The sequence below is a fragment of the Nyctereutes procyonoides genome, unplaced genomic scaffold, assembly GCF_905146905.1.
Source record: "Nyctereutes procyonoides isolate TBG_1078 unplaced genomic scaffold, NYPRO_anot_genome, whole genome shotgun sequence".
Lineage (NCBI taxonomy): Eukaryota > Metazoa > Chordata > Mammalia > Carnivora > Canidae > Nyctereutes > Nyctereutes procyonoides.
Window position 1 is genome coordinate 3,596,532 of NW_026575155.1, and position 17,187 is coordinate 3,613,718.

At 36.2% G+C, this 17,187-nt stretch overlaps 1 protein-coding gene across 7 annotated transcripts in view; it reads right to left on the reverse strand.

Moving 5' to 3' along the window:
• The window catches only part of GRIK1 (glutamate ionotropic receptor kainate type subunit 1), a 358,854-nt gene that overhangs the window by 14,567 nt on the left and 327,100 nt on the right, over positions 1-17,187 (reverse strand). For 4 of the 7 annotated variants that reach the window (XM_055313531.1, XM_055313528.1, XM_055313529.1 and 1 more), the window contains 2 exons: positions 7,202-7,427; positions 2,279-2,529 (listed from right to left, as the gene is read on the reverse strand). In XM_055313531.1, the coding sequence (XP_055169506.1) occupies positions 2,279-2,529; positions 7,202-7,427 (477 nt within the window). Of the gene's footprint in view, positions 1-808; positions 959-2,278; positions 2,530-7,201; positions 7,428-17,187 lie in introns of those variants that run through there. The other 3 variants (XM_055313533.1, XM_055313532.1, XM_055313530.1) reach the window with 1 other exon arrangement.

The window sequence follows — 17,187 nt, forward strand, 5'->3', positions numbered from 1 at the left end:
AAGAAATAATCTATAGCATGAAAAAAAAATAGCAGTTCCTTAGAGACTCTGAGCATACTATGATCTGAACCTACAAAGGACTGTCAAGTAAATGTTATGTGAGAACTTGATGATAATGAATTTCTACCCAGGAATCATTCTCGACTGTGTTGTGCCTTTCTGAGTGATGTTCAATTTAGCTAATGCTCTTTTGTGACGCCAGAGGTTTCAAGTTTAGTTTTCATTTTCTGGGATCACATTTATCAATTTTTAAATCTAAGACATCTTTGAGTCTTTGTGTAAGTAATACATTTTAAATAGCGGAATCCATTTGAGTTGAACATCAACATTGTTACAGAGTTGCTACAAAAAGACAGGGCTTCGGGTAATTTGAACGTGTGTGGATATACAGAACATAAGGGACAGGGAGAGAGAAAGAGGAGAAAAAAGGTCCACAAAGATGAAAAGAATCCCACAATATTAGTATTTTGTTTTTATGGTTTGCACTGTTGAAAATCTGGATCTACTTTTTCACGAAGAAAGATTTATTTTTAATGCATGCAATAAGATAACCATTCTCTTGATAATATAGCAGATTCTGGAAAATACACATATCTTGGAGTTTATATACCCTTAATAAGCCTCAGTTTCAACACAGAATGCACATCTGTTCTCAGTGCATTGAATTCAATGTCTAAAGTACATGAGTTTTGCTATCTTAAAAGGATAGGGAATATGGCTATTTATGCTTAGTAGATACAGATACCATCAACAACACCAATTAGCAGAAACAATTTCTACTGGGCACACTTTTTTTTTCTTTAACTGATTACACAGTATGAACTGAGGACTGTGTCCGAATCCCTCTCTCCTCTCGAATTAATTTGCCACATTCTAAATCCGTAGATAAAGTGGTTCCAGAAGTGGAGTTGGTTGGATGGGTTTGCTTACACTGCAGTCCATAAAAGAAACAAAAAGCCTTGCATGCAAAAGAAATGAGAAAAAAATATAGAAAAAAATGAATAAATCAGAAGCAAAAATGAGTGTTTAAATGAAAATTTAAATAAAATGAAGCTGGCAATTATGAGAAGCACATTAAAGCATAACATATACAAGCTTTTATTTTTCAAATTAGTTGCATAAAACAAGACACCTCAAGAGCAAATTGAAAGTTAAAACAAAGCAGAACAGTCCATTTTCCCTTTTAAATCGATAGTTTTCTCTAACAAAATCTAAGAAAGGGGTGCTTAATGTTCTCACAATTGCCTTTTAATTGTGGGAAAATTTTCATGATAAAGCCAGGTTATAATCAACCATCCCCAGCTTTGGGAGCTTAAGGAAATGAGACTGGTATGGGATTATTAATCAGAACTGGTTGCATAATTTGTGGGATCCAGTGCACAGTGAAAATGTGGAACCCCTTGTTTAAAATAATTAATTTCAAGAGAGTGACAGCTGAGCATTAAACTAGCCCTGTTATTAATTGTTGTTAGTCTCAAAATTCTAACAATAATTTTAATTTGAATGGGTGGCCTAATGCACGACAATAGGCATGAGCTTTGTACTTTGTTTATTCTAGCATGCTTATGAAGGAATAATACAATCATCTTATTCAGAACGGTGTAAGTTCCTGGTGCGATTTCTATCAAAAATAAAAGTGACATAAAAATGGTTGACTGTTAAAATCAACTATAATTCTAAATACAATTTGGAAAAATAAAGTGTCTAATAAATTCATTGTCATTCTGTATAATTTATCATATTCCTGGTCCCCCCAAATTGGTGAATTATCCTTTTACAAATCATATTTTGAGAGAGCTAAATGCTCAGTTTCAAAATACTATATTTATATCTTTATGTAAATTGTTTTGCATTAGTACATGTGCTCAGCATCTAGACTTAAAGAAAGGATGGTAACATTTTTCTCAAAGATCTTTTTATATCTTTTCCAATTCTGGATTTATTTCTTGCTTGCTTTATCTAGGGTTTCTATCTTAAGAGCAAATAACTGTTCAAGAAATTAACTGAGTTTGGAATTTCTGCACTGCCATTCCAAATAGTGCTAATTGGATTTAGTATATAAGGCGCTTCCTTCTTCTCATTAATAAATGATGGGGTTGCAGTGCCAGCAGCACCTGGCAGGGATTCAATAGCTCTTTGCTCTAACTCAGAAATGGCTCTTCTGGGCATCTAATTCAATAGACTGTTACAAAAAAAGGGCAGGCATCATTTAAACCCTCAAACTTAAGACAGATAACACAAACTAAAAACTACCTCGTCCTAGAAAGAGATGACTCACCTGTTCAACATCATTGTTCTTCCGTGATTTGTATATAAATTCTCCAATGGCTACAAATACAGAAAGGACCAGTCCAGCAGCCAGAACAATGAAGATGCCCCCAATATTTTCTACTCCCAGAGCACTGGCCTCTTTGCTGTCTTCCTCGGGGCAGCCATTCCCCCGCCACCACTTCTCTTTCATCATATGCAGTTTGCCCTCTTCTTGTAACTGAAGAATAGCAATAGTGATTTTATCCCGGTAAGGAGAACCTGTAAGTAAGATCATTTGGATATTGGTCACCAAAAGATTGAAGATGTCAAGAAGGATCATTGTCTTAACGGTAACGCCTTCATGGCTGTTGGGCAACCCCAATGCACAAATGGACTGGCAAAGGGCACGGAAGTTGAAGTCTTTATTTTGAAGGTTCTAAATAATTGGAAACTGGATAGCTGACATTCTGAAATTAACTCTTGCCAGACTGTCTGTTCCTTTTCAATAAGGAAAAGCTGAGCTGGAAATTCTACTGTATACTCTGTTTCTGGTGAGGCTTTCATAAATCCCATGTTGGGGGATTTCATTGTTTGGATTCTATTTCTTCTCAATTGTCTAATATTGTGACAGCCTGGCTAGATGATCATCAGTGTCATCTTGCCTTCTTCCTAGGGCAGAGATAGACATTTCCCAACGTTGGGAAGTCTGGGTGGCTCTGTGGTTCAGCATCTGCCTTCAGCTCAGGTTGTGATCCCAGGATCCTGAGATCAAGTCCCCTGCTTATCCTTCTGCCTATGTCTCTGCCTCTCTGTGTGTGTGTGTGTCTCTCATGAATAAATAAATAAACTCTTAAAAAAAAAAAGATCTGAAAATAGCAGATGTTGGTTATAGTAATTAGTCCATACCGAGTAATATACCATTAAGATTAGAATTTGAATACTTCAAAGGTTCTAAAAATTCAGCTAAGTTTGGAAGATGTGCAAGGACTTCATCGATATTTTTCTATATTCAATCTTTTAGTAATGTTATTAAGCTTTTAATTATGTTACGGTTAGACAGTACTGACAAGCATCTATAGCCATAGCTTGCCCAGTACTGGCTTTCTATGCCAATTAATGCAAAGGGAGATATTAAAAGATGGTAAGATGCATTTACACAATTTTTCATTGGATGCTGAAAATTTTTGTTAGTATTTCTTTTACTCAGTAGGAAAGTAGTATACCTTCATTCTGTTTGTAAACTTTAAAGTTCTTCTTGGTAGAAATAAAAAGGAATGCAAAAATCAAACAACAGGTGGAAAAACGGGCCATCTTAGAACCAGAAGACATCTTAGAAATCATATACTCCAGTCCATGTATTTTAGCCTTGAAGAAATTTAGGATGTGAAAGTATGAGTAAAAGTACTAGTTACTGGCTGAGGCAAGGACTTAACTCATTTCCTCTTACTTCTCACCTAGTGTCATTTCCATGAAGGCTGCTTCCTCTACCCCACAGCCTACCTCTCTTCCTGTCTTCAGCCTCCACATGCACAAACCTCATGTTCCATGGCATGTTTTATGTTGGAAAAGCAGAAGGTTAACATTGTGGCATTTGTCATTTTTCTTTCTTTCCTCCCCAAACTTCCTAAAGTCATTGTCAGTACCCAAAATCAAGTTTAAAAGAAGAGCCAAATGTTTTGGAGTTAGATTACGGCTTGTCAATTAGAAGAATGGATTTTTGGTGAGAAAATGGCTCTTTTAAGCCAAATTAAAAGATATTGGCTGCTTGCTTAAATACCCTCAGAATAATGGTTAGTGTCAAAATTAGCACCATTAACATACACATGGCATGTGAGCAATTAGGTGAACCAGGAGAGCTTCGCTTTAATGCACAAGAAAATGCTTTCAAGAGCTTGAGAATTGTTCTTATGGTAGCGGTTGCCGCTGTAATCATAGCAGTATACACAGTGGGCACTCAATAAATGTTGACTGACGCTCTCCTTGTGCCTTCAGGCTGCACAATACCTAAAACATTTCAGACAGACGGGAATCGGATCTCTGTTTAAAGTTGTTCTCTAAGGAAGGTAATTTCCAGCCTTCTAGTAACCTGTTTAAGCTGTAACTGCTCTCATTCTTTTGAAGTTTTATTTTAAATCCCTCAGGAGGTGCATTTCCAGAGCTTCTGTCCTGAGAGTCTCAAAGAAGCAAAGTCTTCAATTTTGTGTTGTGACTGAGCCGACTTTGCCAATTTTTGACCATGGCAAAGAGTTTGAAGCCTTCAGGGAGTCAGTAAGGGCAAGACCAGAATTGTGTGGAGAATTTTTGGTATCTAAATGTATTTTAGCTTCAGCCTTTGTTGTTGTTGCTTAAGTGGAGTGAGTGACATCAGAAGTGATTTATTACAAGTCACTTGAAAAAATATATATGTATACACACAGATCTTCCTGAATAGCAACTGAGCTTTCTTAAAGAGTCAATTCATCATAGAAGAAACATCTCACAAATTTATCCAACAGCTGTATTCCCAGTGGATGTCGTCTTTCTGAGGTCTGCCATCTGTTCCAATTATTCCTTCATTGTTTTTGGTTTAAAAGCTTGACAGGTTTATAACCAGTATGAAAAATTCCTGGAGTGTAGTTCTTTTTATCTAGGGAGGGGGAAGAGCTCTTCAACTTTGGAACTTGTGTGTCAGAGTATGAATGAGGTTGGAAAAGGTAGACTGCGTTGGATCACTCATGTCCCTATGTCACATTATATATGATACAGTGGTACTCATCAGAGCCTCATTTACATGAGGGCAAAGTCATTTTCAAATTGCTGCATTGATTCAAGACTGTTGCAGAAAGAAGCCCCTTGCTTCCTTTCCATTTTCCCTACCCCCAAATTTTATCTTTAGTGTTAAATTCATTCATTAGAAGAAATGCCCATTAAATGTCTCGTAGTAAAGCACATATATTCTCAGGAGTGATACACAGTGTTATTTTCTTTCATTATTACCAGATAAGAAACTGGGTGAGCAAGGAGTAGTGTTGAAGGTGGTCAAGATGGGCTTATGAGGTGGAAGATAAAATGAGGAAAGTACAGGTGTCAACTCTATAATTTAATCTAAACATAGTTCTATTAAGAAACCAGAGTTGCTCCTCCAAGTAGATGCAGAATATAACACAATCTTAAGGTCTTGATTTTGCAAAGATTCAGGTAAAAGTACCCACTCCTGCTATTTTTGTCTAACTTAGGGCCCTTTTAAATAAATCAGCAATTGGGGGATATAAAAAAATAGAATCTGTCTAACTCCCTCCACCTCTATTATGGAAAATGAAGTGACAAAGCTTGGTTAGGAAGATATTAGATTGTTTTACAAAAAGAGTCATAGCATTTTTTAAAATTAGTGTCTAACAATCCCACTGAGCCCCCTGCAGAACATGTTCACTTAATTATAGGAGAGTTCACCATCTGGGAAAAAAATAGACACTTTGCTAGCAAAACTGGTATTTCATCAGGGAAAGCTGTTGAAAATCAAGGCACAAGAAAGCAGTTATGGGGTTCTCTAGCTCAATCACTCTACAGATTTATTTATAATGCATTCTTGATAACAACAATAATAATAAAGTTAATTTCTCCATAGCATATATTTCTAGCACCAGATGGACAGCAGGGAGTCAAGTTGATTATGTATTCATCTGGTTAATTAAATTAATATTTATCAAAAGCTGAACATGGGATACATAGTCTTTTTTAAGAATGAATTTGTGGCTAAAAGTCCTAACGTTGGACAGTCCACCTAAAATCTGATTTTTTAAAATGAAAAAAATGGAACATCTAACAAATTTTTGTTCAAAATCCCACATGTGCAATTGACTAACCTGACAAGCAGTTGCCCCCTTTAGATGAGTCATGTGTTCTCTAATTTTCCATAGTTGCTACCATTCCCTATTGCTCCCACAAGCAAACAAGTTTATTCAGTTATGATATCTGCTTGACCTCTGGAAGCATTTGAGTTTGTGATCTCAGGCTAATGTTGAGGGTTGGACTGGACAATACCTTTCAAACAACAAAAATAATAATATAAACAAGCAAATCTTATCTACCTTGAATCCTTAATGATAGAACTTGACTATAACAAGATTTCTGCCTTTTGGACTACTCAGTGGTCTAAGGTTGCTTCTGATTCCTCTCCTTTAGAATGCTTATCACAAAATTACCAATCACTCACTTAAGAAGAGCAGAGTACCAGCATGCCCAAACCTTATATGGTACATTCTTCTATATATAAAGAATCCATAATTGTCCCTTAAATATAGAATTTAGTTTTCTTTGTTAGACATGCAAGAAAACCTTGTTATATGGGTCTGTACACCTACAAGACAATAATATCTCTAGGGAAAACAGTAGCATAAAAGTAAAGAATTAAGAATATTTGGATATTTTAGATAGTTATCCTTGATGTATTTCTAGCATATTGCTAGAAAAAATTATAATTTAATCTTTATCTTTCTTCTTTTATAGATAATAGTTTTGGTTTTACTTCTATTGACATGGAATTCTGACCTTTCAACTTTTGTCATCTATAAGCATAATTAATTTTGTTATAGTCCAATGTAATTTGAGATAGAAAAACTAGATATGCATGTAAAGGTACTGAAGAGAATAATGTCAAGAGGATTAATCAAGAAGATATTCTTTAAAGATAATTTTTGAGGGTAAAATAATAAAATTGGTATTTTCAAACAGACACTTGGTGGTACACCTTGAAAGAAATAGTGGGTTGAAAGTTCATTAAGTTAAATATCTGGGAATCGTCCATTCAAAACATGGCTCTGACCTACACAGATATTTCCCTTATTGATTAGTCCACTAAAGGCATTGTAGAACTTCTCAGAGTGTGGAGTAGATATCACTGCATTCACCCTCTTTGATCCTGCATAATTGACATTGCCCGTAACAGTCTTGGTTCATGCCTTGCCTCTCTTACCGATAGGTGTTCCCACTCCATAACCTTTGGAGTCAATGAGGCCTCCAATCTGAGTGAGGTTGCAGTTTCTCTGCGTCACATACTCAATGCTGGTGGACTCCATTAGCAGGGCGTAGTCAGTGGTGAGTACCCGTTGGATCCCTTCATCACTGTTTTTTACCAGGGCAGTCTGCTGCCTGCTGCTCATAAAAGCCCACATCTTCTCGTAGGTGGATATCTTTGATTTCTGCAGGGAAAGAAAGCACACCCACCAGCAGAAGAGTGCTGAGAAAATGTGTCCTAAAGCTATTCAAAATCCCAGTGGTCCAAACAGTATGGGGATTCTTTCTTTCAGGTAGGAAATCAGTAAGGATGATCCTTGGCTTTCAATTTGGTAGTTGAGAGGAGCCCGATTTACTACAGGAAAACATTGGAAGCCCTGAGGCAGCTATTGAGGGAAAAGAGGTGGTAAGACATTGGCTCAAAGTCCTGATATCAATGACAGCATCTGCCTAATGAATTGTGGCCACTAAGACTAAATTCTCAAGGCATGCTGGGCCAAGGAATAACTACCTCACCCCAGGGCTCCGCTCATCGACTCCATTCCCCTTCATCCACTTAACTGCATCTGGCATTGTTGTACTGTTTCCTGCTTCGTACTTCTTGCCTGTTACAGCATGCTTTTGCTGGGGACAGCCCTGAACTAAATCACATGCTTTGGTTGCTTTGTTTATGAAAGGACTGCCATTTGCTCTTATCTTTTCTGGAAAACTGAGAATACAAACGTTCTTTTCAAGTTAAAATTCAGATCAGAAAGCTCTTGTACTGTATTTATATGCTGTTTTATGTACGTATTCAATTTTAATTACAACTATATTTTAGAGGATGAGGATGGAATATTACATTTCAAAGTGTTCTGTGATGTTGTCTTTTCCCTTATTCTTCAGCTTTTTGATAGATTCAATAATAAACCATAAATATGATGCATAGGATATATGCATCTATACATTCCATTATCTCATTATCTTTCTTTGTTAAAATATACTGCCTTAGTTTTCATATTGCTTGGATATGAATTTTCTATTCTTTTGAATAATGATCTATAATTAGACATTTTACATTTTACTCTGTAATTTCCATATTTTTCCAATTTTTTTTTCTGAATTCGTCTTCATTTGCATCAACACTCCCCTCCATTTATTTTGAAAATGAAAGACATTATAGGAATTACTGATCATTCTGAGCTAACTCCAGCTCCCACACATGAGACAGCTTCTTTGGCAGGCATGGGGTGTATCATCTCAGGAGTGCAGAGAAGCTTAAAACATGATTTGGGGCCATAAGCAATAAATGGAATACCTGTGGAATCAACTCTGGTGTGGTTATTCATGCTCAAGTGTTCCTGCGGGCTCAGTTAATTCCTAACTCTATTTAGGACCTGGGTTAATGCTGTAGGCTTTATGAGTTAAGGGAGGACAGATGGCTTTATTTTGGATTGTTAGGCATTTGAAGATCCCCCTGAGAAAGGTCTTGTGAGACAAACAACAATTCAATGAACAGTACCTTATAGATACTGGTATTTTATGGAAGCCATTCTATCATGATTAGGCCCCTGTGAATTACTCCTCAACCCCAGAGGTATCTGCAAATAGGAGCTCATGTCTCCATGACAAAGACATGTTTTTTTTTTTTTTTTTGTGATCAGGGTCAATGCCTCATTCGTTGTGTGATTTCAATCTCTAAGAGATGTATAATGATAAATTTGTAATAAAGAACCACTCGAAGGAATACAAAGAGGTCAGTCTGTCTTTTGGTAGTAAATGCACAGCTGGCAAAATTATTCTTCTATCAGGAAACTAGATTCAGGGAAAATAGTTTTCTTATAAGTATGAAGTTTTAAAATTGTCAGATACTTTAGAAACTGACTCATTCAAACCTCTGTTTTCACAGAGGAGGGAATATTGGTATAGAAGATTTGGAGATTTCATGAAAGTCACAGAACTCATATCAGATTTAATACCGGACCCCAGGACTCCCAACACCTAATTCACTGCTCTTTCCATTGGACCATTACGATCTTGGGGAGTGGATGTCATTGCCAATTTTTTTTTCTGAGAATGATTTTTAATCTTATTTGCTTTACCTATGACAATATAGCTTCAAGTCATGGACTTCTAATATTCCCTGAAGCAGTTTTCTATTTTGTGTCATGTTAACACAAACTTAGAGTCAACCATCACATAAAAAAGTCCCATGAAACATCTATTTTTTACCATACTTAACTTCTATTAAAAATGAATGTTGTAAATAGTTAGAGAACTGGATTTTTAGTTTAGGGAAGTTGAGGACAAAACAAGGTAAATGATCAGTTCATTGATGGTAATGGACAAGTGTGGGGGGGTCCAGGAATTGAAGGACCTGCAGGAAGATGAAAAGATTCAACTCAAAACCTACAAGCCTATTATTGAGCCCTATCAGGTAGGTTCTCAAATTATCTCAATACACTGCAGACCTATTTGTGGTCTTACGTCATGTGACTAACATACAGCTTGTATAACATGTAACTCACCAAGAGCACTCAACAATCCTCAAAGTTGTCTACACTCAAGGAGAAGTATCCACTGATCATGTACTTGGTGCTACCACAATATCCATGAACTACAAAAATTCTCAACTTCTAACTTTCAATTTCTTTTGTCTCATCACAGCTTAGTAATACAGTGTTCCTGGGGTTAGCATATTCTTCACACCACAATTTGAGTAGCACTGCTCTATAGAGCTCGAGGTCCTGGATTAATTCAATCACATCTACTTCTTTCTTTTCAGAACTCCCTGTGGTGCTAGAGGGGAAGTCTAGCAGGCATGCACTCCTTTGAAGCATGGAGGGCAGAAATGTTTCTCAGTAAGAAAACTACCACTTGGTCATGTTGAAGGTACAGAAACATTCTCAATTCCTTTGACCCTCCCCCGCCCCCGCTATTCCTGATGGTGCTTAATGATGGTAAACAAAATGGAACAGAGAATGGCACCCTTCTGCTCCCATATAGAGTTCTCTTTCATCATTTAGAAATTTTGCTCTTATGGGGCTCTGCTGTACTCCACATTTGGAATTATAGACTATCTGAGAAGCTAGGGAGTTTAGATATACCGGAAGACCCAAATGTGGCTATAGAATAACTTTTTAACTGTTAGAAATACCTGTACGTGGCTCAAGCACCTTAGGACACGGTTTTCCACTATTAGAAACCTACAGGAAGAACTCCATGGTTGGGAGAGTTTCCCTTAAGGATTCTTCAACCTCTATGTTCTACTCTTTACACCAACTCCTTCATATTACTTATGTAGGTCCTGACTTTGAAGACACACAGAAGGTCACATTTGGTTAGTGAAGGTGCTAGTACAGAATTAGTATCTTTTTCTTCTTTACTCCTGAGTTCTGTCCATTGTCATGCCCTGGTCTATAATGTTTATTTTTTTTTTAGATCAAAAAGTCCTACTTTGGTATTAGTTAGACTTATTCCTTTTTAATAGATTTTCCATTTTTAAGACTCAAATTTTAATAATTCTTAAACAGAACTGTTTGAATGACAGATATTTTTGCACTTCTAAATCCTCTGTAGTCTCAGCCTGCTAAATCGCTTTAAATAATATATATTTAAAAAATAGAAACAGTGAATGCCTCTTATTTCAATGAATATGTCAAAGGTTAATTAGAATATTTGTAAAGTACTCCAAGCTTCTTAGCAAAAGTTACTAAAGCTGAAAAGGCTTCATTTATTAAATCTGAAATCGTCTAGTTTTTTTTTTTTTTCCCCAAAATACTGCAGGAGAATCAGGTATAGTTAATTTCATTTTGCCTGGTTAAATCTGATTATGTGGCTATTCTGTTGCTGATGAAACATTGTTGGCAAAGATTAAGCATTTTTTCATCTAAAATCTGTTATAAGGAAGCGTTATTGTAGCTCCATTGGAGGACCATCATTTATTTCTTTTTTTCCCCCCTATAGTGCTTGCAAGTTAAATACTCACTGGGAAATGATTTATAATGTATCTGTGTGCAGTTAAAAACTACTTATTGAAAATAGTAATAATAACTAGAACATGCAGTGTTTACTGCTTGCCAAGCACTGCTCTAAGTGCTTTGCATATATTAATTCATTTAATCTTCACAGTGATCATATGAGAAAGATGCCATTATTATGCCTCTTTTATAGGTGAGGAATCAGAACACCACATGAGGAAATGATGAAGCCAGGATTTGATTCCCGCAATCTGGCTCCAGGCTCTGTGTTCTTAACCAACGGGGAATCAGCTAATTGTTTTAATACACTGAACAACAAACTCATGATTTGGTTGTTTTAACTGCTAAATTTTCTAAAGAACCAGTGGTAGTAAGTAGTGGTGGTATTTTTCTATGATAATCCGAGCTGTTGTACTTCTTTCAGTTGTCATATAATGCATGGAACTATTTACGTGAAGTTAGGCAGCTTACATTGGTTTAAACAAAAATTAGTAGTATTTTCAGAAGTGTGACAGTTGGAACTTAAAAGTGTGGATATTGTTTATATTTTTTCCTTTAACAGTATTTTATATTTCATATAATCCTGTTGTTTGCAGTTGCTGGGTTTCTGTAAAACGTGTAAATTCTGTAGTGTAAGATGGTCTTAAGACTAATAGAACTTCTATTTTATAGACATGGCCCAGGTTATAGGGCTCCTACACTGGAGATTAATAATATTATTATTTTGTAGGATGAATAATTGTGCAATTCTACTTAAGACCAATATGTCTGAAGACTTTACATATAGATCCATGTTTATACATGATTATATATATATATATATATATATATATATATATATATATCCATAGCCCCACATGCATACATACACACTGGGGATAAATTATATTTGATCTTTGTTATCTAATAAAAAATTCTATTTGAATGTGAATTCACTATCATGAATACAGTGACTATATGTATATTGAACAAAGAAAATGCCAAAAAACAGTTATATTTTAAAATCTTCAATTTACTTTTTCTTTAGATAAATCCTGATTTCAGTCAGATAAGTCTTAAAAATCAGTCAAAGACCTGGAAATCATCTATGTAGAAATTCAAGCTTTTGAAGCAGATGCATCAGAGTTAAATAGTTTGTCTTTAAAACAATCATTTTCTTTAACTCACAGTTAAATAAATTACTTAATTAAATAATATATTCTCAGGGAATTTAAAAAGTATGATTAATTTACAAAAATCACTTTGAAAGAAGATCTCAGAAGAAGGCATTTATACTTATAGTGAGGGCCTCTGTCTTTCAAATGTATATAATATGATCATTGCAGTTGATCATGCTCTTATCTTGAATTGACAGAAAGTTATGACATTTGCAGAATCTCCAAGGTTTTAAAAATTCATGTACTCCCTTTAAAAAATTCCCTGAGTGGGATTTAAACACTTTTGCTAAAACATTTTTCATGTTTTTCTCCTGTCTAGAGTTAAAGATTGGTCCATTATAGGCAATATACCAGGATTTGAAAAAGGTTCACTGTAATTGACCTCATGGATTTCTTTCCAAATACATTTTTAACATATGGGAACTTAACATTTTAGGTACTGATGGTAAAATTAGCTGAATTTTTCAAACACAAGCTATTATCTTTTTATGCAGAGAAATTTGAGAAATGTCTTTCATTTTATGTGTCCTTATATGACTATTTCTGTCTGAAACCTGTCTTGCATAATGGCTCATTGCTACAGTTCCATTGGTGTGGTGCTCAACAACTTCTCTGAAATGTCTTTAGGGTTGATGACAGCTCCTAACTACTCCCTGGAAGGATATTATAAAGGTTAGAGAGTCCCTTATTCCCATAGCCAGTCCAAAGTCCCTAGACCATGAAAGCCAGAAATGACAAGCCTGTTATGATTTTTTTAAACCTATTTTATCCAAGTCATTTTAGACTGAATCATGATCTAATCTGTGTAATCCTCTGGTTTGGGTCTGAGAGGATAGTGATTAGTTACAAGGCAAGCTTCTACTGAGAAACATTTCTTATGTGAGTATTTTCTACCCTTTTGGCTCACGAGGACTTCTGATATTCACACCACTTCCTGTCTGCACAAGATATGCTACTAAATCACATGTTGCATTGTGTTTAACAGGTCTGTGTGCATATTGTCACTTTATTGCTATTCAGGTCTTCAAGCTTTGCACAAAAGTTTATACCTGTCCCCCTCCTGTCTCTTATAGTGCCAACCTCAAGTGCTAGTCAGTGCTGGAGATACTGAAAAACATATAAATTGAATTGAATCCTTCTGAACTACCTTACTCTGCTTCTCAGTTGAATTCTAAGGGCAGCCTTACTATCTGTTGCCTACCTACCACTTGGAAATGGTTCTTCTGCAAACACCACGTATGTACCTAGCAAAGCTGGCTAAAACTAAGGTTTTCGTCAGGCCTGGCTTCTGAAAGTCTTTGAGATCTTGGACATTGGCACTCCCTCTGGACTTCTCTGTCGATTAGCAGAAGGCACATCTTCCAGAGATCACTGACAGTAAGAAAGCTGAGCAAAACAGTTTTCTAAAAATTCCCAGGGACTGAAAAAGTAGGACTATTAGCTAGGGGTAAGTGTTGGATGCTAATGGTGATGATGTTGCTGGTGAAAATGATAATATCTAACTTCCTAATTGTTTACAATTTGCCAAGTAGCACTGTGAACACATGACCTATTAAGTCATTTATTCTTTAAAATAATCTTATGAGCTAATTATTATCTTCAATAAACAGGAAGGGAAATCAAGGCATGGAGTTCAAAGAATTTACCATAGCTAATAAGCAGTAAAGTCAGAATTTGAAGCTATGCTATCTGGCTCCAAAATATGCAATCCGAAGCATTTCACTATAAATTGTAAATTATATCTCAGCAACTGGAGTTATGTATATCTCCTGAGAAGAGTGGTTGGTGTTCTTTGTCTCTGAACATGGACTAGCCCCATTATCCTGTTTAGATGTTGGTATGCAAGGGGCATTGGGAAATCCTCCTTTTTCCGGGCTCAAAATGTTCTTAGAATTTTTATGAGTATGCTTTCTTCAATTGGAAAAAAAAATGTGACTTGCTAAACTGGCATCATGAGACCAAAGTTTGGACTATTCCATTTATCCTGAAAGGTAATTAATAGAATTACCTCAAGGAGAAAGAAGATAATTTTTGCACTTTCCTTACCTTCTATTCTCATAGGGAGAAAAACAGTGTCTTAGTGTTCTATTATGAAAGGGGAAACTGTAGATAGATGCCTTTGCTGTCAACTTTCTTGAGTATAAAAGTGAAAATTGGTCATGTCGATCTTGGGGAAGATACACCCAAGTTGTGTCCACAGCTTGGTCATGAACTGAATGATCTTTCTATTTCCTAAGATGCTGGTGGTAGTCTTAGGAGCTTGGAAGGACAGGGAAAGCCTTTATTGTTCAGGCTTTTGAAACAGTAGAAAGAAGCAAGCAATTCTGCAGTGGAGAGCTGAGAAACCAATGTAGTTAACATCATATTATTAATTGGTATTATCCTAGTGGAGAATAAATGGGAGTTTGTTGAAAAGTTCTCTAAAATGAAATCTCTTGAAGTTCTGAAATAGTAAGACTCTGACTTATAAAAAGAGTCCATTTATTAATTGATAGCCTGACAAGGAGAAATAAAAGATCCCCTTATATTTGGAGAATTTCCTCAAACATCTTCCACAGTTCCTGGATGGTTGATAAAATACTCTGCCTCTCCTTAACCTTGTCTTGATAATTGGCCTAGTGGTAAATGACACCCCTTGACCAAATGGGCTTTATATCACTCATAGTGCTTAAGACTTTAAGATTCGAAGTGCTGATGACCTTGAGAAAATGTAAAGTTTAATAAGCATTATTAACTGGGTGTCCTTGGCCACAGAACTTAGAGTTGTTCCTTTTTTTTTATGGACAATATCAAATTCTAGCTCTCCATCTAAAGCCTAGTGAATGTATGTGGAATTCATGATTTAATTCTAGTTCTCTTGTGTAAATACAGTTCTGATGATCAATGTAATTATTCTAAACACAAATGACTCAGTGAAGAAAAACTGCTTTGGCCTCTCCTGTCTCAGACACATGCTTTGATCAACACTTGTTTAATAAATGTCAGTTTATATCCTTAGCCTTATCTGAATTCACAGGTAGGTAGTGCAATTTCACCTGAGCTACTTTTAAAAATTAAATTTTGGGTTTTTTTTCGTGTTGAAAATCAAATAAACCAAATATGAAATCTGGGCTTGTGCTGTCTGCAAAAATAGAAAAAGGGAAAAAAGCCAATGGATTTTGATTGAAATTTTAGTGAGCCACTTTTGGCCACACATTTCAGAAAGAAGCTTCTTTAAAAGCTTGTGGCCCAGAGACCACATCGAGGGATTAGGGTATTTTGTGTCTTCACAGATTTTGGTAATTTCTATAGTTTTTTCCTTTTTGCAACTTCCTATTCTATACCTGTTAAAACAATTTAGAATCAACTTGAAAGCAAAGAGACAGATTTCTAATATTTGGATGCTGCCAAAGGGAAATATATATATATATTATATACATATATATATATATATATGTATTTTTTTTTCTCTGTTCCTAGGAACAAAAAAACTTTAAATTACACTGCACATGATAAGAAAATGCTTCTTATTAGAAGTTTCCTTATGATTGAGTGAAGATGAGACCCATCTGAGAAAATGGCTTATTACCCAACAATGGATCAGAAGATGCTAGATCAGCCTGGGCAAAGGTGGTTTTCCTTATTCATTCAACAGCCCAATATTGTCTTTGATTAAGAGAGAAGGGGAGGGAGGTCTGATGGCACAGCAAAGGTGAAATATTAATGAAGGCCTGGCTCAGGACTGAGGTTTTTTTACCATTAACTACTGTCACTCAGTGACTCAAGGTGGAAATACCTTGAGAGCTGAAAGCCTGGAATGTTTCTTTCCCTTGCGGAATAATCCAGCTTAAAAACCCTGAGTGGGTATCCCTCTGAAGCTTTCTGACAGCTTGCCTCCCTCAAGGGGAAAACTAAATCGGATTTAGTCCTTGTTCTCTTTTTTGCAAATAAATTCCTTCTTGATAATAGGGTTGCCAGGCTGCAAGCTAAATTGTAAATCGAGGAATATGGCAACAGTGTCTCTTCCTGTGTGGGTCTCCATTATCCCTCCTGCTGTGGTCTGGATGTGTCCCTCTCACATTCAGATATTGGAACCTTTAACCCCAAGATACTGGTATTAGGAAGTGAGGACTTTGGGAGGTGTTTAAGTCATGAGGATGGAGCCATTACAAATGGGATTAGTGCCTTTTTAAAGAGGCTCCAGAGAGATCACTTGCCCCTTCCTCCATGTGAGGATATAACGAAGTCTGTGACCTGAAATAGGGCCCTCACTCAACCATGCTGACACCCTGATCTAAGGCTACCAGCCTCACAGAGTGTGAGAAACACATTTCTGTTTTTTTATAAGCTACCCAGTCTTTGGTATTTCACGAAAGTAGCCTGAATTGACAAAGACACGCTGTTTACCTCACTCCCTTTGTCCCTCCCTCCTCTGATGGAATTCCATCTTTCTTAGGATTCATCTGTGCATTTGTTCATCTTTTAAAAACATATTTTCTGAGTGTCTACTATGTGGCAGGCATTGCTTTAGGTTCTGGAGATGTAATGGCAAACAAAACAGAGCAATTCTCCTCAAGGAGCTTACCTCAAAGCACTCTCTGATATTTGGGTGAACCCCAGGTCTTCTACTCACAGATTTGCAAATTTGGGGTAAGTTATTTAACTGAGCTGTGCCTCATTTTCTTCATATAATGGGGACAATATTAATACTTGCCTCAACCAGTTTTGATAAGGAACAAATGAGATAATATATGTAGAGAATTTATAGAGTGTGTGGCTATGAGCTAGTGTCTTGTGCCTGCTGTTCTTCTCATTGCTGTTGTTGGCCTTATCCTCACGTCCTTTCTCCC